General features: G+C 43.5%; 1 protein-coding gene across 1 annotated transcript in view; it reads left to right on the top strand.

The window, feature by feature from the left end:
- The window catches only part of SH3RF3 (SH3 domain containing ring finger 3), a 255,130-nt gene that overhangs the window by 214,931 nt on the left and 13,849 nt on the right, over window positions 1-26,350 (top strand). The window contains exons 7-8 of the mRNA XM_050903904.1: window positions 691-941; window positions 4,996-5,300. Coding sequence (XP_050759861.1) covers window positions 691-941; window positions 4,996-5,300 — 556 coding nt within the window. The remainder of the gene's footprint in view (window positions 1-690; window positions 942-4,995; window positions 5,301-26,350) is intronic.

Here is a 26,350-nt window from a genome sequence, read left to right as displayed (position 1 = left end):
TCAGATGAAATTCAAACTATGCACACAGTTTAAGTGAGCAGTGAAAGAGGGGTCAATTATTGTTTGGATTTCCTTTTCAGTACGGTCAGCTGCATTCCCTTCCCTTTTGCATTTCCTTAGCAAGTCTAAGCTAGGGCTGGTTACATTGGTAAGGTAAGTGTTCAGCCAAGCCAAGCCCTGCCAAGTCTGCTGCTTTTCAGTCCCCTTCAACAGTCACACACAGATTTGATGTTATCCATCTTTTTTTCTCCCTGTGGGGCTGTATGCAGGTTTGGTCCTAAGAAAAGATCTCTGAGTCTGTTTTAATTATCACTCCATTAGTGCCTGTAAAATAGCCTGTGGCACACAAAATGACATTTGGGAGATACCTATTTCTTCTGAATTTAGATTTGTGATTTTACTAGAAACTATTCAGACAGAAATGTAGCTTAAGAAAAAAAGTGATGAGAAAAATTATCTTTTCCATTTTTACCCTGTACTTCTTCCCATAGGATAAAGGGGTGAAAATGTCCTCCAGCATGCTTACAACTGTGTTCTATAAAGATAAATACATATCTATATCTCGGTTTACTGTAACACCTGAGAGGGTATCATGTTGAACCCCCTAAGTAACTGGAGGTGCTTATCAGCATTGCAGCTGGGTATCGGGGTCTCTGCAGCGTGCTTACACTGTGCCTTGTCTCCATGCAGGGTGCCGGTGGGAGCCGGGCAGCCGAGGAACAGTGGACCTGGGGGAGCTTCAACAACAAAAGGAGCCCCAGGAGCCATCCACCCCATCGGGGCCGGTCACACCAATGCCGCCACGGCTGTCAGGCCAGTTGTTCCTATCACTGCGCCTCAGACACATCCCCAGCTACAGGCAGCCTCTCCGCAGCTGAATAACTGCTTGAGGTATTCAGCTCAGCAGCCAGCCAGCCAGACCCGCAACGCCATGCAGATGGGTATGTGTGCACGCCCGCCGGTGCCTCTTGCCCTGCGTCGGCAGGATTGATGTCGTACCCCTTGAGCGCAAGCCTCTCGAATCTGCCTGTCCCCGTAGCTTTCTTTCTCGTTTTAGTCACAGCTCAGTCAATGTGGAATAGAGTATGTTTTATTTGCTTGTAATATTTATGGGCTTCTATTGATCCCTGGGAACCACGTTGTGTTTATCAGATTGTTCTGTTGCTACAGCTGAAATAGATTATAGTGTTTACAAATATTTATACAATTTATCTGAGTGAAAGCAAGCACCCTGCATACTGAGGAGATTAACAGTTCTGAATCCGGTTGGCTTGCTGGCGGAAAAATACTGCCCTTATCGCAGGGCAAGTAATACACGACTTAAAATTAAGAAGCATTCCATTGGGCTTCAGGGATGAAAGGTATTTATTAAGCAGAACAGGACCCGGTGTTAATGATAAAGCAAAAGATCTGAAAAATACTGCCACATTTTTGAAATGAGAATAAGAGCTTCTCACACCAGGGGGCCTCTGTTCTTTCTGGGTTCCCTTTCTGATGTACAGCACAATTTTCTAGAGTATAATTTATTCCCCTGCCCTGATATTAAACAGCTCTGATGTTGAGTAAAGTAAAAGTAAATCCTGTGGTGGAACTTTATAGCAAAAATTAAAACATTTTGTTTCTGATATTTTATAGGGATGTGAGCCATTGTGTTTACAAAGGCAGATCAGTAAGGACTGTGACTGCTGAAAACTGAGGTCTTAGATACAAAACAGAGCAAGGACAAATGAGAAATACACTGTGGTTTAAGTCATGGATTCATAGCTTTTGAAGCCAGAAGGCACCATTATGACCACCTAATTTCACTTCCTACACAGTCCAGACCAAAGGGAAGAAAACGTAATCAAATACGTGTGAATCTGAATCTCGAACAGTGCAGACTCCTCTGCTCAACAAACAGTGGCAGGACTTTACACGGCATCCGTGTCACACTGGGGAATAATCAGTTTATCCTCTTTTTGTTTAGTTCAGAAAGTGCTGCTTTGCCCTCAAGTCAGACCCTTCCAAAAGCCCTTCTGCTCCCACAGTGCAAAGGCAGAAATGTCCCTTTTTGGGCAAGGCTCTCAGGAAGCGTTCGGGTGCTCCCGGTGCCTCCTGTGCCCATGCCAACAGGCAGACGGACTCCCCTGAAACTGAGGCGACAGATCATTTTGCCCCACGCACCTGGCATGCCCCGTACCTTCCCTCCATGGCGCTGCTGTGCTACACCTCCAGCAGCTTCCCTGATTTAAGATTGCTCCTCCAGGTCACTCTGACAACTTAAAGTGCCAAGGAGTTGGCAGGCGGGGTGATCCAGGGACCACAGAGATGCTCCAAAACCTCCTAAGCAGGGAGCTCTCCAGCCCTTCCAGAAGGTTCATGAGATTGTTGTTTTAATTAAATAAACCTTTGCCAGGATAAATAAAGGAAAGTTTTCTTCATTACCAATATTTTTCTCCATAATGGATGTCCTCACCAGTATCCTGTGGACCAGAGCTCCTCAAAAGGTCTCTTTAGTCCTGCAGGACAGGGCAATGCACACTGACTTTTGGAAAAGCTTTCCAAGAGAGGCAAGCTGGCACAGTATTCAAATCACGTTTCTGTTGGCTTGCAATATACATGAGTAACAAATCAATTTTGCACAAGGCCACTAATGTAGGAATACACCCAAAATGAAATATGAGTGGTGTAGAACAAAAATAGCCTTCAGTGAGCATTGCTAATTAATAGCATGTTTGATGCAGCACAGTCCAGATCCAGAGATCCCAGAGCAAAGGCATACATTGTAACAGTAAGCAGATGAAATTACAGAATAAAATGTGAGAGCTCTGCTCAGAGTTGATTTTTCTCAGGCCATTTATTTTACTGTTTCTCATGTTTTCTGTTTCTCTTGTGTCTGGAAACACCGAGTTCTATATGAAAGAAGTACTGTACCTAATATGATTATCAAATCAGTCTTCTGCATCCAGGTACATGCAGTGAAATTCCATTATTGTGCTTTTCATCTAAATTTAGGAAAGCCATTGCTCCCTACAACCAGTAGTTCAAAACCTGGACCCGGCAAGCTTAACCATCCCAGAAAATTAGATTTCTGGCAGCAGTGGTTGCTTATCACACAGGTTCCAAACAGGAAAATCAGAAGGTGGGAATCACTTCAAGATAACCAGTGGTGCCCTGTCTGGCTCTCTGGAAAGCAATTGCGCTTTCCAATGTATGTTCTTGGTAATTCAGGGAGGGGGAAATGGTAACTGATAGTAAGAATAATCTTGAAGGAGTCTGTAATAAGAACTTTTAAGCCCTTCCTCATGCTACATGGTAAAATCACATCAAGTTCAAGACTGGTTAATGATAGTTTGGTTGATTTGCTATGAGCAACATTAATAAAAAGAGATGTTATAGAGTCAAGGAGTTACCGTGAGGGAGAATCATGTAAACTTTGGAGGTGCTAATCTGATGATCACTGGCCCATCATGTTCAGTATCGCTTCGGATAATAGGGCATAAGGCTGGGGGATGAAATTGCCTCCTGGCAGGAGTGCTCAGCTGGTGTAGGGAGTATGATTAATGGCACTCCTTATTGTTTCAATCCCTGGTAATGGGTGCCGCTGTTAACCATAGAAACAGAAAATAGTGGTTTGAGTTGTTCTAGCATTGTTGTTTAGTTATAGATTGAGTGAACTCCAGCTGGTCCTGCGTAAAAATGTATCCTTCAGATGAATTTTTAAGAAAACCACAGATCAGAGTGGGTCAGAAATTTTCCAGAAAAATGCTTCTTGGTCAAAGAAAAGCTGATTTGTTCGACTCAAAGCTTTTTGCCAGGAATGGATGTAGTTCAACCAGACTTCAGCCATGAAGCTGTCCTGGCTCAGGTTGCAAAGGGAATAGACAGCTGCCCAGAGCTGTTCTCCGCAGTGGAGAACAGTGCAGTGACCGGATCCTATGTTTTCACATCCCAGGTGAATGCCCTGACCAGAATAGAGGCTCTTGTGGGCTGGGTGAGTAGGTTGTGCTCAGAAAAATGTTCAAAGGTTCAAATTTTGCACGGAGGCAGAACTAAACCAGATTATGAAACCCTGAAATCATTTGTGAAATGGGCATTTTCCAGCCAGTCCTACTATTGAATTGTTTAAGTGAGGGAATGTCTGAGTGTGGACTCGGCTTCTGGTCTGTACATACTTGAAGTGGAGCTGTATGTAGGTTACACCTAAGCAATCAACCAACCTGGAAGTCAAAGGCAACATCGTTGTGAAAATGGACCTGGAGCTTTGTCACACTTTTTGCAACATGAGGCATGCAACAGGCTCCTGAATCCCTGGAGAGCTGACCTTGGCAGTGTGTCGCGGTCACCATTAAACAGACGAGCACTAATTCCTGGTTCCTAGTGCTTGTAGGCAGGGTTTGCTCAGCAGAGGCAGCAAGAATAAAAGGCACTGCATAGTCCCTTAGGGATTTTGCTGTCAGAGACAAGGCTGAGCTCAGAAATCCTCTGGTGGATTTCTGCTTAAATTATCTTGTGCAGCACAGTGACGTGCTGTTGATCATTTTGTTAGGGCTGAAACAAGAGACTTTCCTTTGTAATTGCTGTCTGCGAGGTCAGGTCGGCGTGGATCATCTGGACTAACCCTTTATGTCCCATGTTGTGTTGCTCCAAAACCTATCAGGTTAGGAGGGGGTCCTGGAGGTTCGGAAAACAGCTCAGCTGGAACGAGATAAGGTATTTTAAAAACACAGTAGGCTTGCTGTTTATTTCCAAGCATGGGCAGGGGTGGTCAGGCCGTTCCCCAGTCACGTCATTAGGGAGGACCAGCCATTTTGGTAACTGCAGACAGGCCTTTCACAGCCAGGAGGGGGATTTCTAGGATTCAGCCGAGAACACTTGCAGGCTGAGATATCCTGGGTTAAGGCTAAGAGCTTAGCTCTCCGTCGGGCCCTGGTGCCTCACGGCAGCGAAGGCCACTGAAGGGCCAGGTCTGGCAGTGCATGGAGGGCTTAACCGTGCTCTGTCCTCCCTCCGCAGCTCACCCCCCAGTGCCGGCCCCGGAGCGGCCCACCGCCACGGTCTCGCCCCTGAGGATGCCCAGCTCGCCCTCCCGCCTGCCAGCGGCAGCCATCCGGCCTCACCCCGCCGTCTCCCCGCAGCACGGCCACCAGCCGCCCGCCCCGGGGGCCCGGCCCCTCATCCCCCTCACCTCCGCCGCTGCCGCCATCACCCCACCCAACGTCAGCGCGGCCCACCTCAACGGTGAGGCGGGCGGCGGGCCCCTGGGTGGCCCTGTCACCCCTGGCCCCGCCGGAAAGGCCGAGGAGAGGAAGAATGAGAAGGTAAGGGCTGCCGCGCCCCCACCATGCCCCGCGCTCCCGCCTCCTCTCCCTCCATGGGGCTGTCAAGGAGGGATCCTTCGGCCGCCCGGGAGGGTGGAAGCTGGTTTTCATCACCTGCCAGCTTGGGCATCCTCGTCTCACATTATTTTCACGCTTCATCCTTTCCCCCCCCACCATTCCCAACACTGCTCTCACATTACCCACTTGCAGGTGGGAAACAAGGTTGAGCCACTAATGGGCTGAATTTGTGTATTTCTTCCAACGATCGGTGCCCAGATCTGCAAATTTGCAGTGATGCAGAAAGAAGTTATCATGGGCTCTTTGTCATCAAAACCTGATGGCCAAGTCAGAAGCCGTCTGCCTCGCTACGTGAAGAAGGTGATGGTGGTACTAGCCCCGGGGCAGGTGCCACAGGCATAGTAAAACACTGGCTCATGAGCAGCAGGAGCTGTTTTACTGCTCCAGAAACATCTCAGTTTCTTGCAGAAACTTTCATTGCAGTGGCACAGCCGAACAGGGAGAAGGGAATTAAATACGGCTCGTTGGGTCATAGGTACGAGGCACTGTAGGTTCAATCTCTTAGGGGCCAGGAGTGGGACCGATAGCTGAGTGCCCATTCCTTGTGCACCTTGCTAAGGAAAGCCAGCGTGGAGTGCTGCTTTGAGCACCCAGCCTTTTAGGTTCTTGGCAAATATTTTGCTTTCACCAAATGTTTACATTGTGTTAGCAGTTCCCATTTATCAATGCTGAGGGTTATCTCTGTACTGCCTAGCAGAGCCCACTGGTACAAACTGCCTGCTGGAAGCAAGATCCTGGTTCGTATCCGAGTAGGAGGAAGAGATATGGGGCCCTGCTTTTCCTTTGGACCTGCAAAAAAGTCCTTTCCATATGTTCCCCGAGCTTTTCCATGGTGACAGGCACATATGGGGTAAACATTTACTTTGTACATGGTAATGCTGAGGTGGCAGGTCTCACGTGTGGTCAGGGTCACAGATAAACCCTAGTTTCATAAGATGAGGAATACAGGTTTTAAAATCCTTTCTTTAATCCTGTCTTGAATTCTCTCTGAGTGCCTTTCAGTGAAAGAAGAAGAGTGTAGAACTTCTGCCCTGGATGTGAAATTTAGGTACTTGTTTACAAAGAATGACTTCCACGTGTGCATCAAGGACTGCCTGCTGTGCGAGCAGAGCAATACCTGCTACTTCTGCAAGCTACCAAGGAAGTGTATGGTATTTGACAGAAGGTGGTAGACGTGCACGTTACCTCAGAGCTTTGTGTGCTGGCTTATTTAATACTTCCTAAAACATATCATGCTATTCTATAGGTCCATATATTTTAATTCATGTGGGACTTCACACTGAAATTTCCTAGGCAAAATCATATCGAGTCCTTTCCTAAGATACTGGTTAACCTTTCCCAAGCTGTTACAGCTTTAAGTTACTGAATTTGGATGCAGGGAAGTAAAGTTATGGGGGGTTTGAGCTCCATGGATGAAGGGGAGAAGCAAATAATATACTACATCATTGCAGTGAGCATTGCCAAAGACCAATTCAGTACCTGGGAAGTATCAGAGAGAAGTGACAATAAAAATTTTCATCTCTGACTGGATTGGGTGGTGCATAACTGCCTTGTGTTGAACAATATATTCCAGAATCTCCTCCATGTCATATTTCACTTTCATTTTAGAAAGATCTGAGTTAACGATGCTTCCTTTCCTTTTAGAAGTAGTGACTGATGTTTGGCCAGTTAAGTTGTGTTCCTATTCTTTGCATAAACCCAAATATTTCTTTGAAGCAGTTGAGAGCTTGGATAAAGCCAGACTAAAAGCCATATAACTATTGAAAAAGGAATCTGTGAGTCAGAACTGGAGCCATATCTGGAACCACGCTTGATATTTCCAAAGTGGAGGCTGGTTGGGCAGGGTTTTTGGTAAATAGGGAACAGTCATAACACTCAGAAGGAATATCTGTGGAGAGAGGCAATATCTGTTATCAGTACACCTGATTGATAGGAAAAAACAGACAAGTCCGAGGAACAAAAAACAGAAGCAGGGACATAACTAGCAAACTGCCAGATAAGCAAAGATCGGAAGCAATTTATCTGAGTTCAGTTTCATTATATTAATCATTCAGGTACTTTGAGATGAAAGGAACAGAGGGGATGTTAGTAAGAGGAGCGGTAATAAGGTCTTCAGCTCTACTGAACACAGGACAGAAGAAATGCGCAGGTAGTTATCTCCTGAGAAACTGAGATTAGCAAATCGTATCTGAGGTAAATTGTAATGTGCCATAAAATTAGCATTGTTTTTGGAATCAACAATTTTTGGTTTCCCATCAAATTATTAATTTTAATCCCAGCTTAGCCTTTCCAGTTTCTTTTGTAGGATTCCCTTGAGGATGAGAGCTGAATGATCAGAGGGAGAATGGCTGTTTTGGGAAACATTCTCTTGTTATTAACCATGGGGGTTTTTCAGACACTGATTGTCAGTGTGAGTTCACTACGGTACAGAGGGCACATGGTACATAGGAAGAAGTAGTTTGCATTTGGGGATAGACGTACTGAGGATCCACTGGTTTTCATGGTTCTGTTGCAGAAGATGTTTCTTTTGAGGGCTGTGGAGATAAATTGCAATTTTTGCATTTATCACTCTGATATAGTCAGATATATTGGTCCTTGGGAAATTGTCTTCATATGATGAGTTTAGCAAGGTTGGTTGTCTGCTTGAAGGCTGGGCTGGGAGATAGTGCAAAAAAGTATTTTAAGATATGATCTTCTACCAATTTATGTTTTATGATTTCCCACCTAGATTCCACTGATGGATACCAAATGTGACATCAAGGGTCAGCTGCTGTAGTGAGTCTGTATATGCTATTTGGGTTGCTTGTTCCAAGACAGAATTGTCTTTATGTTGGGAACAGCCTTGCTGAGTGTACTGGTGAGGTCATCACTGTTAATGTTTTCCTCTGTGCAAATGTTTATATACCAATGTCATGGGTTCCTCTTGGTGTGCAGCAGTCAGATACAGGCACATCCCAAGATTTCTCTAAAATCAAGGGACTCCAATTCCAATTTTTACTCTTATTTCCTTGTGGTTTAAAGGCAAGTGGCAGAAATAATCCTAAGGATTATGGTTTTCAGATCAGCAGGAATGGTTTTCTTGCTCATCTTCTATTAATATAGCAAATAAATCCTTAGGTCTATTTTTTTGACATCTCTAGTTCTCTACTTCAGCTTATTTCTTGAAGGTTTTGATTCAGACTTCCAAACCTGCAGGTGAACGTTGGCACCTACATTCATTTAGGCACCCTAATAATAGCGTCTTACTGTCATACTCCTGCTGACTTAATCAGGAGGTAAAATATGGCCTCCACGCCAGTCTTCGCTTGTTGGTATGTACCGGAGGATCCTATCTGCAACTGTGCTTGTGCTCCGCTTCTCAACTCCTTGACCAGCCTCCTGTCCGCTTAGGGAACAGTTTCAAAGCTGCTCTCCTTTGCCAGCTGCTGGTGGTAGCTGATGAAAGACTGAGCAATAGATAGCGCTTAAGTCCACTATGCAACAGTGCTTGAAAAGTGCTCAGGCAGCTGAGCAGGCTTAGAAGCAGAGCACTTGAAAATCAAAGCTGTTTCAGTGCTATACGGACACAGTACAAAGCAGCAGGAAAGGCGGCTCACGCAGAGGTAGCACAGACACTACAGGAATAACAAGCTGGGGACTGAATAAAGACAAGGGAGCACGGCAGAAGTCAAAGAGGTAACAGTGGTCAGGGCAGCATAGGAGAGAGAAGAACTTTAGCAGCTGCTGGGAGATATAGCAGGGGGCACTGGACAAGGGGTGCCAGTGGGGAGGGTGGAGGGTGCTGTGTAAAGCCCATGGGGAGGGATCCTGAAACAGGAAAGTTGGAATACAGGGGCTGAAATACATCTAAAGAAGGCAGTTGAAGAGAGCACGGTGTAAAGGAGAGTCTTTCTTCCTTTTCTCAAGTATTTCCCGCTTGAGGCCAATTTTTTTTCTTTTTCAAGAAGGAGGTTTCCTTCCCCAGAAGGAAAATAATAATTATCCCCCAAAGTCACTGTATTGCAGGTTAGGAACAGGAGTGTCCCAAAGATATCACAGGGACACGAGGGAGGTAAAACAGAGAGCAAATGGGGAACACTCCGTTTCCTTTAAGGGTGGGGGGTGGTATCAGGAGTCCTTTGAGCTCTCGCTTCATCATTTGCTAATAATATCTGCATGTGTAACCATCTGAAACTGAGAGAATTCAATCCCAGTTCCCAAATCTTCTGAACATCTGAAAGAAAGGGATGGAGATCCCAGCTGTGGAATGGAAGCAAACCCCTATGTTTTGGGGGCTTTTTTAAATGGGGACCCTGCTTCTTCAGTCATGATGAGTACTGCCCAAATTCAACTGGTAGATTACAGCTGAGAGCTTGTAATTATGGCATGACTACTGCTTTGACCTTGGTCAATTTTTGCTATGATAGTTTCTGCTGTACATAATCTGGGCTGATGCTTAATACCTCTGATAAAACCACTTGTTTGAATGAATTAATGCATTTCTCATTAAATGTGCTCCTCATTACGTTAATCAAATCAAGCAAATCATGTTGGGTGGTTTGACCACTGTAATTAAACTTTCTTTAAAATCCACTCATTTGGCTTTTGATGAGGATTTTGATTAAACTCTTCCAAAATGCCTGGCCCAATATCTGCTAAAGAGGAAAATAAGAGCTTGCACTAGCAAGCAAGCCATTAATTCATCACTGAGTTACACCAATTCCTTACTGTTTTACCTAGCCAGAGTATATAGAAATATTTGAAAATTGGCAATGTAAAATTAAATGTTTCTTACAAGTGTGCTGAGAGAACAAATCTGTTTGCAGCTTTAAATTTAGTAACTGTGTCCCTGGAATATATAGAGGATCTGGAGAAGCAAGTCACAACAAATGGGAAAAGACACTGGGCTGCTGTTTACTGATGTTAAGATAACAAGAGACACATCTTCAGAAAATGACTTTGAACATGCACCGACAGCTTTGCATGTGAAGATTGGATCAGTAAACATCTGTCTGTTCTCACCAGTGTCACTTGCTTTCTCAAATATCGGTCCTTCTGCTCAAAATAGCTGCATTGCTCAAATGATACAGTATGTTTGGCATGATCCTGGTGTAAGGACTACATTACAAAATAGAACAAGCCAAGGCCTGTTTTCTGGCCCTGCAAGCGTCCCTGCATGACTTGCATCCACACTTCTAAGCTTTCTTCTCTGCCCAAAATAGAGGAGTCTGCATCCAGACTGCTCATTGAGAACAGTCCTGGTACGTGGTGTGGCCCAAACGATGCCCATACATTGTCCTGGGAGAGTGCTAGTTGATAGAAGCCAAGCCCACAATGGTTAATGGATGCAGACCAGGGTTTGATGCTAAATCCTGGCCTTGTTTTATATGCCAGTATAGACATGACCAGAAAGACTTCCCTCTCCACCGCTCCCCCTTTCTGCCAGTGCCTTCCTCTGCCTTCCCCTAATTTGCAGCCCGATGATCAGTCCCACCAGGCAACGTCCCTCAGTGCAGACCTGCCACCTGCATGCTTAGTCGCCCACCCTGGCTTTGCGTAGGGTTGGAGACTAGATCAAAAGCCCTTTGAAAATTTGGTTTTGTAAACTCTGAGATGCTCTTTGACCTTAGTTCACATCATTACAGCTGTCTGTTTAAGCTATCACTTGGTAGAACTCAAACTGCCTGAAGCACCTGATCCTACACAGTAGTGCACCTTCAGTTTTCACTTACTAAGTGTTAGTCTCTGCATTGCAACTTCTTTTCATATTAACTTGTCCCTGAGTGAAAAGGCTTTGTTATTACTTCATATCCACTAAAGAAATTTAATTCCTTATCCAGAAAATGGAAGATCAGTCTCAAAAGTGAAGTGCTGAGCACTTGCAAGGACTTCGTAGATATAAAAGGACATGACAAAAATAGTGGTCGCCCTGGGACAGTAAAGGAAGCTAAGGACAGAGTTGATGAAAGTAGATTTTTCAGATGCAAAGTCAATATGACTGACCCTGAATTTTTGGAAGAGGAATTCAGTCTTCCTAGCAGATATGAAATGATTTAATATTTTTCACTTTGTAACCGGTTCACCTAAGAAAGTCCCCTAAGTTGTACAGGTGTGAAATGGAATGAGAACAGCTAAGTGACTAAATGAAAGCAGCGGAAGACATAAGAACAAACAAATTGCACAAGAGCAGAAGAGCCTGGCTTGAATTCTTAGAATAAGTGTATCAAAATATAGAAAGCATTAAGAGGAAGCAACATTGGAATAGTAATGTAAAGGTTTGCATCAAGAAGATAAGGAGTAAGTTCTGTGACACTAATTTGCTTGGGTACTCTGTACGACATCTGAGTTGATCCTGGAGCCACCAACACCGAAATTTCACCGATCATTTTCAGAGTCAGATCTGACTTTTCAGTTTAACATGTGTTCCAGTTTGATCCTCAGTAAAGATGCTTTAATCTGGAATATTTTAGTTCAGTTCTTTCAAGACTTGTGCACAGAATACACATTGTTAATCCATTTCCTCTCAACAAAGGCGAGGGGACTGTCTTCATCACAAATGAGCCACTGCTTCCCATGCTCCAGAAAGCGAATCTTGGCTCTGTGACCAGCAAGTGATTCACCAGAAACTTGGCCAGGGAGTGGAAACCTCTTTTTCTGATCGTGTGAATTCAGGCCACAAAGTTCTGTTTTAGGGCAGAGAACTCATGCTTAAAATCTCTCCAGCACCTTCTCCTTCATCGTTAGAGTTCAATTTGAAAGGACAAAAACCTGGCAACTCGCTGATGAATATTTTAAGGCTGGCAAATAACCCAGCCAAAAGCATGAGCCCCAGCTGTCAAAACACAGAAAACTTCAGCTTTACAATAAAACAGATTTCTGTTATTTCTGACTGGCTAGGATTCTTTTGCTTAGATCAAGGGCAATAAGCCATTGATCAAAATTTCTTTTTCTTCTTCACATTTTTGATGTTAGGAAATGCTTTCAAACTCCCCACAGATATTTCAAGCGTTGACTTTGCTGCCAAGCAGTCTCCGAAAGCTATTCCTCTTCTCTCTCCTCTCCCCCCGCCTCTGCTTATCTGCCTCATAGTGCTGTCACAGGATTTCTCAAGAGTCCGCAGTGGATTTCTCTAATGCCGTTTCGAGTGGTTCTGTGCTGCATTCTGTGGCCGTAAGGAGAAGTGGATCCAGGGGAAGAGAAGATGAAGAGTGCTTTAGCTTCAAGAGGAAATTTAGTTTATCTACTAACTGGAGACGAAGCTGTTTGGATGCCAAGGCCCAGCGTTCTTCTGGCACCTGTAGAGACCTAATTTTATAACACAGAGGACCCACGGGCTTTAACTAAATCCTTAGTGCTGCTTGGGGAAGAAAGTAGAACTGACAAAAGAAAGAGCATGCAAGGGAGCGCTGGAAGCAGAAGGCTGGAGGCGTGTGTGTGCGCGAGTGTGTGTGCGTGTCTGCGTGTGAGCATCCCGGCACTGGCGTTCCCATGGCATTCCCCTGCCTGCAGAAGGAATCATGCAGGACCAGATGGCTGGATGGGGCCAGGCTGTGGGAGGGGATGGCAAGCATCTCCTTAGAGTAGTCGGGTGAAATGTAAGCACTCTTGTGGTATTGACGGGAGACATTGACACATTCCGACTGTTGAGGGATCATAGGGGCCAATCCCCACCCCAGACCACACAACTCTGCAGCTGAGCGTCCCATCACAGCATCTGCCCTCTCCCTGCCCTGTTCCTGAAGAACGTGGTTTGATCGCTCCTTCCCTCATAACATCAAGCTCCCAATTCCCATGCACAGGTGAAAAAAAACCAGAGTGCAAATGCTGTGCCTGTCCCTGTCCTCCACTTTCTGCCTTGGAGCAGTAACACACAGAGCTGGCATGGGGCTGCCACTGCCCCACCACTCCCAGGAAGGAAGACATGTAGGATAAAACCATTCCAGCAGAAAAACACAGTAAGAAGTTGGATGCCTTGAAAACAATGAAACAACTTGCAGTGTGTCAGAGTTGGTGGCATCTTGGCCTCCCACGTGTCCAGGACTCATTTGCTTTCCTCAGTGGTTTTTCAACTATGAATTCACAAGCCAGTAAGTCTTAAACCACCAAGAGGCAACAGAGATGATTCACTGAGATACAAATATCTCAAGTGCCAATGCAGTTGTTTTATGGAGACAAAGTTTGAACTTTCCTGTGAAAATTGGCTATAATCAACTTTTCAGTGCCCATGTTTCTTTTTTCAGTCACACAGGTACTGGTATTTTTCCTTGCTTTTCTCTATAGTTACACATAATAGGTGGGTTAAAATATCTAGCACCAATGCAGAAATACTTCAGTAAGCTCTGTTAGAAGAATTACGTAAACTAAATGAAATTGCAGTTTCTGAGAAACATCAGTACTGTAGGAACAGCACGTTATAACAGACAACAGATATCTGCGGCATGTTTCTGTTTTTATCATGTAACTCGAGGGCATAACCAAGTTATAGCAAAGGGTTATTTATCTTATTTTGTACATTTTTGTTTATTTTTCATTTTGCAGTAGCAGCAGAAAGATTCACAAGCCCCCAGCTTTTCTTTTGCCAAATGGTAAAGCCACTTTAAAGTCAGTTTGGGTTGTTATTTTTTTGACTGAATGTCTCAAGCATCTAGTAATTCCCTTCAGACCAACTCAAGACATGGAGTCAGTGCTGGTCTCTGGAGGACTGAAAAAAAAATGCTCCTATTATGCTCTCTGGAGAAAAGATCAGTCTCAGGAATTCAGAATGTACACCATGCAAAAGTTGCTTTTCAGACACTACGTCTGCAGGATGCCTGTAATCAATTAATAGAGGGAGTCAAGCAGTGAACCTTTTAAAAACCAATTCATTATAAAGGCAGAACTCAACCTGTCGCTTTGCTTTTTTGCATATATTTTGTTTGGTTCATATTCACTGATATCTTTCTGTAAGTTAAGACTACAGAAGCTAAAATATTAACCTTCACTCACAGCTCACTGTATTCAGCATGCTAGCAGCAGACTGGCATTGGGCTTCATCACCAGATGCCCCAGGGAGAGAAGAAGTAATTTAATGTGAGTCCATGGCCAACTTATTTTGCAGTAAAGTAGATTTCCTGTACCGTAGTTTTTAGTCCTAATTCATGAGCAGTTCAGAACTGGTATATTTTAAAATGGAACTAGCTGGCTTTTTTAATGACTTCAGAGATCTCTATTCCCTCCTGTACAACATCATGTTATTCTTCATATCTTAAGTTTTGAGACAGAAAAGCGGGGAGGTCCGGCAGGCAGATCCTATCAACACGATGGTGCCTGCTGTGGCAAGGGAAACGCATAAGCCAGGCTTTGATCAGGACATGAAAGAGAGAACTGATTTTCCAACTTTTAAAATTTTTCTGGACAGGTTTTGTATCTAAGCCAGATACTCCTGGTTGGCAGGCTGAGATGCAGCCTGGCCAAGAGGTACAGCTGGGCAGCAGGGAAAGTGGCACAGAGAAGGCAGGAAGGATGGTGGCCCCGCAGGCCTGGGATGGGTTTCCATTCACCAGCCATGAGAAAGTCAGATGCATGCTGACTACCCACCACAGATGTCTGTCTAACTTTTCTTAAAATCATTCAACTAAGATCATTCCACAACTTCCCTGAGCAATCTATTCCTGTCCTTTCATATTCCTCGGGCCAGAAAATTCCCTATTATCCCTCCTGAACCTTTTTTGGTTACAAATGAATCTTGTTTCTTCATGTCCTGCTCCAGATGATCAGCTTTCTGACAGCCTTCCACGTATTAAAGAACTAATAATGTGTTCAGTCCTTAGGAATTCTCTTCTTTCAATCTCACTGAGCCCAGTTCCTAGCCTTTCTTCACAGGTAATGCTTTCTAGGCCTCTGATTACACTTTCAGCTCTCCTCTGGGCAGTCTTCAGCTTCCTGGGGTCTTAAAGAGCAGTGCCCCAGAGTGGAGTTTTGCTGAGACCTTGTTAGTGCCAATTAGGATGGAATAAACACTTTCCATGGCTTACATATAAGACGTTTGTTAATATGTTTCCAGATGAAGTTCACCTTTTTCACAGCAGCATCTTGGCTTACACCCAGTTTGTGACCCAGTGTAACTCCCATGTCCCTTTTTGCAGAGCTGCTGGCTGACCAGTCACTCCTCATTCTGCATCAGTGCATTTGATTTCTCCTTCCTAACAGCAGCATGTCATGCTTGTCTTTGCAGATTTCACCATGGTGATTTGGGATCATTTCTCCATTTTAGGAAAATTGTTCTGAATTCTTACCCTGTTTATCCTTCTGTTGTGGATTAACCCTGGCAGGCAGCTTAGCCTCACACAGCCACTCACTCACTCCCCACCACAGTGGGAAGGGAGAGAGAATCAGAAGGGTAAAAGTGAGAAAACTCATGGATTGAGATAAAGACACTTTAATAGGTAAAGCAAAAGCTGCGCATGCAAGCAAAGCAAACCAAGGAATTCATTCACCACTTCCCATCGAAAGGCAGGTGTTCAGCCATCTCCAGGGAAGCAGGGCTCCATCACGTGTAATGGTTACTTGGGAAGACAAACGCCATCACTCTGAACGTCCCCCCCTTCCTCCTCCTTCCCCCAGCTTTTATTGCTGAGCATGATGTCATATGGTATGGGACATCCCTTTGGTCAGTTGGGGTCAGCTGTCCCAGCTGTGTCCCCTCCCAACTTCTTGTGCACCCCCAGCCTACTCGCTGGTGGGGCAGCGTGAGAAACAGAAAAGGCCTTGACGCTGTGCAAGCACTGCTCAGCAATAACTAAAACAGGGTGTGTTATTACCCTTGTGTGGTCACAAGTCCAAAACTTAGTGCCCTACGAGCTACTACGAAGAAAATTAACTCTATCCCAGCTAAAACCAGTACACCCTCCAACTGCTTGCAGACCTAATCAGCTCAGTGCCCACTGCTGGTTTTAGAAGTGCACTCTCTAGCTCACCTACCATGTAATTAATGAAAAGATTGACTAGCACTGGGACTGAGACAAGCCCTGTTGGTACCTGTCGTGGTTTAACCCCAGCCAGCAACTAAGCACCACGCAGCTGCTTCCCCCTTCCCCCTCCCAGTGGGGTGAGGAGGAGGAAAGAGGGAAAAAAAAAAAAGTAAAACTCGTGGGTTGAGATAAGAACAGTTTAATAACTAAAGTAAAATATAATACTAACAATAGTAATAATGAAATACAATAATAATAATAATAATGAAAAGGAATATAACAAAAAGGAGGGGGAGGAAGGGAAAAAAACCAAACAAACAACAACAAAAGAAAAAAAAACCACCAGTGATGCACAATGCACAATGCAATTGCTCACCACCCGCTGACCGATGCCCAGTTAGCTCCCGAGCCACGATCCGCCCTCCCAGTTAACTCTCCCCAGTTTATATACTGGGCATGATGTCATATGGTATGGAATAGCTCTTTGGCCAGTTTGGGTCAGCTGTCTTGATGGTGTCCCCTCCCAGCTTCTTGTGCCCCTCCAGCCTTCTTGCTGGCTGGGCACGAGAAGCTGAGAAATCCTTGACTTAGTATAAACACTACTTAGCAACAACTGAAAACATCAGTGTGTTATCAACATTCTTTTCCTACTAAATCCAAAACACAGCACTATACCAGCTACTAGGAAGAAAATTAACTCTGTCCTAGCCGAAACCAGGACAGTACCTACTTGAAATGTCCTCTTGGTTTGACAGAAAATCATTAACTAGAAACCATTGCAAAGCAACTGGTAGCATCTGGTTATCTGCAGTTTGAGATCTTGCATGTATGCTGCTGAGTTAAAAAGAGGGAGAGTGCAGGACTGGAAGGGACCCCTCAAACGCACACATTGCTGTCCTAGCAGGAAGAAGTTGAAAGAACAAACTTGTGCAAGATATTCATCATATTGCCTGCTCTGCTGCGAGAAGATTGTCAGATACAGCAAAGTAATCATAGTACAGGAGCTTGAATAGAAGTTGTGATTGCCTAACTAATGGACTACTAATTCTGTTATCTTTATAGGCAGAGACACTCCAATCAACCATGATCAAATTGAAGATGAGACAATTCTAAGTCAATGTTTACCCACACTGTTTTGCTAAAATGAAAATAAGAAAGGCTGTCAGTCTGTAGAGACCATCAGTCGATCAACCACTGCGGTCAAGGGGAAATCTTGCACTGTTATCTGACTTGTGTAAAAGGTTTTTCATCTTCATCTATGGTAGGCAGGCTCGGAGATGGACTATTATGACAAAGCTGTCATTTCTGCTCCAGTGCAGTACTGATTTTATCTTCATATAGTTTCCATCATTTTCAGATGTGGGGTGTATGTGACCAACATCTTCAGAGAGGCATTTTGAGCTTGTGTGTTAAAATTGACCATTTCTTGCTGTTAGTTGGCAGGATCCACCTTTTATTTCAGGTCACACTGGCCTCTTCTGTATCAGTCAACTAGCTGGCAGAGTAAAGAGGAATACATTGTGTATGTGTTGTCATTGCTAATTATTTCTGCAGTAGTTGCATGTGAAAACACCAACCAGATGTCACTGCCTCATTGTGTAGCACGCTCCAGACAAGCAACAAATTGGTGTCCAGAGAGCTCTTGAGGTTACAGATGTGACTGTGTGTAACCCATGTGAGATGCCACTCACTGGCTGTACCACTGAAATTATCCTACTACCAGCTTTGGCATAAAGCATGTCCTCAGACATCTTGGGTTACCCAAATCAACTTAAGCCTGACATTTGAGCTAATGTGTTTTGTCTCACAGTTGGGGTAGGATGAGGAAATGGAGAACATTGGCTTAGGTGGCACACGTGACGGGTGGCAATTAGTTAAATCAGAGCAACTCAATTGCATTTAATTATATGGTCATATCTGAAGGTCATGTGTCAGGGAAAAACAAGTGGAGAAAACAGACAAAGGAAGGGAAGATAGAATGGAAGGATAGGATTGCAATGTAAAACCAGGCTTAATGCAAAAGGAAAAAAAACCACAGTGCTGTTGACCCCCCTTCCCTGCTTATACTCCAGTTGTTCCCTTTGGTTAGCTCTGTTTTTCATTGATGATCCTTCTTGCTCAGCTCTTTAATTTAAGAAAGGGGAATTTTATAACTGCTAAAGACCTGACTTTAGTGTAAGGGTACTGGGAGGTTTTTTGGCAAATGGTCTTTGATGGCTCCATTTTTGTTTTTTAAGTAACAAAAAGACGAAACTAAGAAAAAAGATGAAGTCCAATTTTTGCTGAAGAGAGGATGCTCTTATTACAAATGCTGCCAGGGCTTGAGCAGCTTCTAGCAAGTCTCTTGCTATTGCAAAGCTAACTAGTAATTACAGCCCAAGTGTTTTGACATTTGGAAAGCCACAGCGCCTTGGTCACTTTATCACAGAACTTTTCATTTACGTGCCTGGGCATTCCTCTGACACTGACAGCCAGTTACTCTGCAATCCTTTAAAACGATTCTGGGATTCTTTCTTCATTTTTTAAAAAGCATACATGATCAATTGGTCCCTATAAGAGAAAAGGACTTCAGCCACCTCAGTGTGTCCCAGGAGTAATTCACAGGGCATTGCTTGGAAACGTAGTAGGACTGCAAATGCCTGTAGCACAGCTGACGGGAGGTTGCAGAAACCTCAGCTGCTTTGCCTGCAAAGCTTATGCACCGTAATAATTGATCACACCTCAGTGCGCCGGACAACAGCTCTGTGCGGTGCTGCTGGGTGCAGCAAGGCCTGCGATGGCCATGGATACAGAACACTTGGGACTCCCTGCACTCCCATGGGTGCTGAGAGGCTGAGCTTCCCCTGACTCCCAGAAAGGAAGCCGTCAGCTCGAGCGTGTTGTTATTTCTCTTCTTGATGCTAATAAAGTATTACTTGCCTTGTTTGAGACATGCTCTCATGAGGGCAGGAGGGAGCAGGGGCAACACCTGATTTTTTTAATGCATGAAATACATTAAGGATCGGGTTTTGGATGCTCAGATTTGATGCTGTGGGAGCTGCCAAAACTGGAGGGCAGTCTTCAGAGAGAGTGAAATTTTCACGCTTGTGGCTTTGATGGTGTCAAGGACCTGTTTCTACAATGTCAGACCATCTGAGAACCATCAAGGCCCCTCTCATTCCCGCCCCTCACCCGGTCCAGGCTGCCCCAGTGGCAGTGCAAAGCCCAGCTAATTTTCAGAAATATGTTGCCTGAGCAAGAGGAGCTTCTGCTTCTGTCACCTCTAGACCACAGTCCATGCAGGTGTGATATGTTCTGTCAGTCTCAGCTGACTCCTCAGTCTCTAGCTAAATGCATCTTTTATGAACTGATGAATTGTTTGTAGGAATTATTTCCCTGTAATATGTTCCAGTGTCTAGTACACGCAAATCCTGGCAATTTTTCATTGTCCACAGATAGCCCTTTTTCTCTTCCATGGGGAATTGATTTTGAGAGAAGAATATACCTCCTGTGATGCCTGAATTTTCCACAAGCAATCTTCCCTCTGAGTGCAGGCCAGCCCAATACTGTTTAGTTTGTTGGAAGTGCTGAAATTACAGCCTGAGGTGGCACAGCTGCTGGAACAACATCAACCAAGCGGGAACAGATACATCAGCAACAAGGGACAAGATGACCTCCACTAATCCAAACCTTTTACCCACATGTTTCTGCTTTCCATAAAAATACAAGTCTCACTTGCCTGTCATTTAATAAGATTACAAAGCAAGACCAAGCAATTTTAACTGTTTGCTTCTGAAATACAATCCATCCAATGTGAATGGGGATAGCCAGAGCTAACTACGTGTAAGATTAGAGTATGTCAAAGCACATCCTGACTTCTGTCATTGATTCTCTTTCATTCAGGTGTTCAGTGAGTGAGCTTGCTCTGGCTTTCTGCAAAATGTGAGTGTTGCTCCCAGTGCTCCCCAGGACCAATAAATCTTTTTCACTTCCTTATGAGAGACAAGGAGCAGCAAGCTAACCAGTCAGTCTAAATCATCTTATTTAAAAATACTAATTCTAAGCAGTTTGTCTAAGAGTTAATGTATTTATACATCTTTTTCTCATTTCCGAATCCTGTGCTGTCAGTGAAGCTGTGATAGATTCTCCTCTAGTTTGAATAAATGAACCTAAAGTTTCAGAAGGATGCTCATACTCTGTCCAGCTGTTTTGCTTAAATTCTCTGGAAAGTACAGTTAGTCTACCACAGTTGCCTAAACCATCTAGTCATACTTGATTTATATTAAAACAAAGGTTTAACATTTGCTGGGCTTCAGTTTAGGGTAGGTCTTCAAGACACAGTGTAGTATTATGTAGGAGACCCCCATGGTAGCTCCAAGGAAGCCCTATGCACAAAGGCAGTGCAATGCCAGGTTAGGAAGCAAGCTGGGCTCCGGGAAGCAATAGGGCCTTGTCAGCCCCATCACCAGTACTTTTGTGGCTCCTTGGTGCAGGGTGAGCGCTCCAGCCCTTGATCTATGATGTTTTGCACAGCAGAGATGGAGCCGAGGAATCCAAATAGCAGTTGCAGGGCTGTGAAAGTGCTCTGGAGTTGCAGTTCCCAACCATTTGTGTCTCTTCTTTGGCTGACACTGCATCCTGCCAGCTGCCTTTTGCCCTCTCTCAGACCCCTGCAGCTGAGGAAGTCTCTGAACAGCTGATTTCCCAAAGCTGGGAGGGCACAGGGGAGGGCTCATTCCTGGCTTTGTCCTGTTTCCTATGCTTTTGCCCAAATACCTAATTTTTTTGTCATAGCAATCATTCTCACTGTTTTTATGATCTCTTTGTAGCAAGGTGGAGTCACCTTGTGTGTGCTGTAAGTGCTGTTTCATTTACCTGCTGGGACTTCCTGAAGCAGAGGTTGGATCCATACCATTATTTTAATAGCCCTCGCTAGATCTGTTCTCCATTAATTTGTCTAATTCCCTTTGAACCTGTTCATACTTTTGGCTTCCACAATACTGTGTGCAGTAAGTCTCCATTTAATTATGTGTTGTGTGAAAAAGTGCTTCCTATTTTTTAGTTTTGACCATTTGCCTGATAATCTCATTAGGTTCCTCCTAATTCCTGTATTGTGGGAAACAACTGATCCATTCCCAAGTTACCTTCTCAGTGCAGGCAGGGATTTTGTAGGCCACTATCATATTTCCTGTCAGTTATCTGCTTTCCAAGCAGGCATCTCCAATGTACAGGAGTTGTTCCACACCTCTCATGGTCCTCGCTGCCTTTCTCTGTGCTGTTCATAGTTCTGCAATATCCTATTCCAGCTGCAGTGGCCGGAACAGGACACAGTGTTCAGGAAGGTAGGCATGGCAGGGCTTCCCGCGGCGCTGATTTCTACAGGTGGTTTTTACCTCTTTCTCTAGACCTTTCCTAACGATTCCCAGTCTTCTCTTTTGCCTTTTTGACACTCTTGAGCATCAGGTTTTAGGAGTCACTCCCTTTCTGTGTGAAAATAGGCGGTTTAGAGTCAATAGTAGCATGGGAATATTTGGGATTTGTATTCCCAGAGCACACGCTGCATTTGCTTTTTGGCTAGTTTCACAATGGGCATTAACTTTTGCTGAGTATGGAGGTTTATTACCTTTAAGGCTCTTGCTTTGTACTGGAATTCATAATTCCCATTTAATGTGGGGGTAGAATTAAGTGCCTAGAAAAAGAGATTCACAAAATCTGACAAGCAGAACAGGTGTCTAAGCCAGCAGAAGATACTGGTAAGGGAAGGGTGGCTTGGATCTTGTTTTTTCACTCTGAGGAAGTTACCTGCTTCCACTTGGGATTCATGGCATGTGCACAGCTCTGCAGGGTGCCAAGGTTTCCTTCCAGAAATAAAGGATGAGGATTTCTTATACGACTGAGCAGGAACTCTTGTTCATGCTTAGGCATCCCACCCTTGAAGCACTTGCATGAAACTCCTTGATTTAGTTTTCTCCTGAAATGACATGGGAGCCCACATTCCTCAGGGAAAGTATGTATGCTTTATGCTTCTCTGTATAGGCTGTGCAGGGAGTGGAGCAGAGAAGGGGAGATCTCAATGCTTTTCCCTTACTTCGTGTAGGATAATGTCGAATGTGTACAAGCATATCATGCCTACTCCCTTCTTTTGTGTCCACAGAGAGGTTGCTCACACTTCAGAGGAAGAGATGAACTAAAATCAGGACTAAAACACATCCATCTGAGCTTAGTTCTAGAGATAGTGGCTGCTTGGAAATAAGTAGAAATGCTGCCACGGGCTTCATGAGAACCATGGTTTCATCACCTTCTTTGGTGTTGTCCTTGCATTTCACTTTATCACTACACAATTTTGAGTTACTTCATCACAGCAGCAGTTTTCAATTCCCTGGTGCTCTGTTTCAGCTGTTCCCACTAAAAAATATCACTGAAAACTGTTATTGGGGCATGGAGTAAGTTGCGTATCTTAACAACTTTCCATCCTTTTCATAACCATCACCTATTCCCTACATACCAGACCAGGAAAAGCAATGAAATACAATACTATCCATCTATCAGCTTCTCCCTCCATCAAATACAGAAAAAAGACAATATCAGTGTAGCAGATCATCTGTCCCTCATTCACCGTTAATCTCGTTAGTGTTCCTTTTAGCTTCTGCCTGTCATGAATTCAGCAGCCTCCAGGAAGCTCACTGATAGCTGAGACTCTCTGCTTCCTCTTCAGGTTTTTTTTCCCTTTGAGCTAGCCTTTAACTTTGTTCCAGTGTTTGAAAGATCTAATATTCCATCTAAATTGAATATTCAAATATATTTTTAGATTCCCTCTTTATCACTTTTAGTAGTCTCTAGAGCCTTGCATCTGCCCCAGTTCAACAAAAGCACATGATGAAGTGCCTATGTGCTTTGCTGTATTGGGACCTGAACACTAATTTCTTCTTCTCAGTTTTGTTTTCAAAAGATTTGAAATTCCCAATCAGGTCTAGCTGCAAGACATTTTACTTATTTTCTCCTGGCTTTAATACTAGTTGTCTTCAAATTAGCGACCATAAGTCTAATATGTTTGTGCGTGTATGTATGCATGTTACTGTCACTGGGATTTAAAAGCTAATGATATTATGATCCTAAAATCCTTTTTGTTCCTTGGCGTGTAACTTGTATACTGAGATTGTAATAATAGACTTCTGGCCAGAAGCAGTTGTCTTCTAACTAAATCTTTGGCAAGTATTTCCATACAATATATGATACAAAACTAGTCTTTCCCTAAAATCAGTAATTGTGTAGTAAGTAATTACTGTTGTCTTGTTCAGTATGTCATCTATGCCTCATGAGAAATAATGGCGAACTGCAAATGATAAAAACATATCCAAAGACATCCCAGACCTGAAGCTTTCCTTTGAGATGATGCTGGTTTGGTTTTTGTGCTTTTTAAATAATTATAAAAATCTCAAGTCAAATAATTTTACCGATTTTAAAAACCCGAATAGCTTTTTTCCTAAAAGATGTAATCCAAAATACCACGTACTCTTTCAATGCAAGCATGAATCACCAGTAGCCAGGTTGGAATCAGAATAAAAATGCACTGTTCTCCAGACACTAACTTAAATCTACTGAAACAGCTACTGACCAAGTTAAACAAGCAATAAAAGTGGTGGTTTGGGGGTACTGACTGATAGATGAGTTCCTCATTTGTTCTGTAGGACTCAGGGCAGCATTTAAACAGTTTTGTTTCTCTTTTCTTCATTTTTAAATGAAACCTTTTTTCTCCCTCTGGTTCTCTTATCTATTGATGTAACTGGTGTTGCATGAGAAATTACCTCATTTCAATGGCTGGAGCCAGTTTTTCTATCAGCTGCAGTAAGGTTTCCTCATTTATTTAACGAGCCTGGATAGGTAGGAAATGAAGTATTAGGAGCCACAGATGAAGAAAACTAAAACAGAATTTTCTGTTTATTAGGGTGGTTTAAAAAAAAAAAAAGATCTGTATTAATACAGGCAGTACATATAATTGGTATTTGGATTATGGCATGATTATTACTTTGCAGACAAGGGGACTCCATTATCACTCAGTCATCAATGAAGTAGCTGCATTCTGTGCTCATCTCATCTCTGAAGCTGAAAGAAGAGCTAGTTATTATCTTCAAGTGGGGTTATTAATGAGGGGAAAAATCATCCCCAATTACTGTGAAGCAAAATATTTCAACATTTACATATCTGAGACTTTAATTTTGATCTAGTCCTTCATGAGTTCTTAAGCTCAGACTGTATTCACTTTTCCAAATGTTCCCACAGCGACATATCAAGGGGAACTTGCACCTGTCCAAGTGCTGGCTTCCCCAGGTATATGCTTCAGGGTCACAGAAATGCTGCCTGCCCCATCCTTGTGCTGCCAGAGACTGATTTCCACTGAGATTCCTTCGTGCTACACCGTAGGAACAGAGTCTCAAGCGTAGGCTTCGCTAGAGAAGAAAGAAATTCTGACCTGCCTATACTGTCTGTGTTCACAGTCCTTTTTTTCTTAACTAGAAACAGCCTGGGATTTATTTGAAAGAGCTAATTTCACTCTTTTGCTTTTTTTTGAACAAAGTATTGATCGTTCTGAAATTAGTGGTTTGGAAGTTTTGACTCTGAATCTCCTAGAATAAAACCTGAACAACACAAAAGTGATGATTTAAATTCAGTTACACATGTAGGCAGTAAGCAGGAGATGGGAGAAGTGCTGTCCATACTGTGAATCCATCCATCAACACAGATGCGAAGGTCTGACCTTGGCAGGTTCAGGAGGTAGGGACGTCAAACACAGTTTGCAGTCAATTGGAAATGTAGCTACTAGACAAAGAAAACTCAATAATTGCACAGCTGTTTCAGTAGATTACAGATTTCCTAGAAAACAATAAAACAGCCATCTGTGAATGGAAAGAGTAAACCATCTTTTTTTCATTCAAAAACTTAATTCCTGAAAGTTATCAGATACGTCTTCTGTAAACTTCTTTTCTCTTTTCAAAACCCACAGAGTCTGTAACCAATCGCTGTAGATTTCTCTACAGCATTTATGCCCATTAATACTTCGTTGATTTACAGTGAAACTGCTGAAGAAAGGGCTGTCTTGCACAGCCATATAAATATTAAATTAATTTCTTGTGAAGGATGGCTGCTATTACACTAAATATTAAATGAATTCATAATACTTGGACATTTGCAATAAATCACTACTGGGACTGCATACTAACATCCCATTCCAAATCTTTTCTTTTTTTTAATATTAAAGCCATGGAAAAGGACCAGTTGCTCTCAAAGAAATGTACAGCTTTGTAACACTGGGGTCATTAACGAATTCCCACGGCACAAGGAGGAGTTTTAACTTAGTCCCATTTTACAGGTGGGGGGAGGAGGCATGAAGGGGTTTAGGTTGAACTGCTGATCACAGGAGGTTCAAACCCAATCTGTTTCTCATGAGAGACATCACAGTAAATTATCAGCTCCTGACAGTCCTTGTTTCGCTTGAAGTGCTCTGAGCAGCATCGGCAGAGGATCTGGCAATGTGATACCAGAAGGCTGAGAGCATTTGCCAGACTCAAAGGGAGAAAGAGCTGGATGTAACGTCTAATCTCCAGGCACCTGAAGTGGTTAGTATCAGTTCACCTCTAAATATCTTGCCCAAGGCCGCAATGGGAAGGATGGGACTCCTAAGGTTTTGACTAGCAGGACTAGGCTTAGCAATTGAAGTAAGTCATCTTCTCTCTTTAGAGAACACAGATCTTAGTCTCAAAAGTCTAGTAAAATGCTCAGTGGACTCAGAAGGGCTAAAAATCAATTCTTTATTTTTCCTTTTGTTAAAGTAGAACAAAGGGTACCTCAGCAAGTTCATTATAGCTCTCTGTTATCTGAGGAATAGTAGCTTAAGTGTAGAAATTTATGCCAGGGCTAACCGTGTAGAGTGGAAGCCGTTCTTGTAAATAAAATTGAATGACTGTCAGACTCATCTGCTTTTTAATGTGCAGATGGGTGTGAATATATGCATCTCCTTTCCAAAGATTTTTGCTTCTATGCCTTAAATGGTCTAAGTCACACAAGGTT

Source organism: Gymnogyps californianus, chromosome 1 (assembly GCF_018139145.2).
Source record: "Gymnogyps californianus isolate 813 chromosome 1, ASM1813914v2, whole genome shotgun sequence".
NCBI lineage: Eukaryota > Metazoa > Chordata > Aves > Accipitriformes > Cathartidae > Gymnogyps > Gymnogyps californianus.
This window is presented reverse-complemented; position numbering and strand designations above follow the sequence as displayed.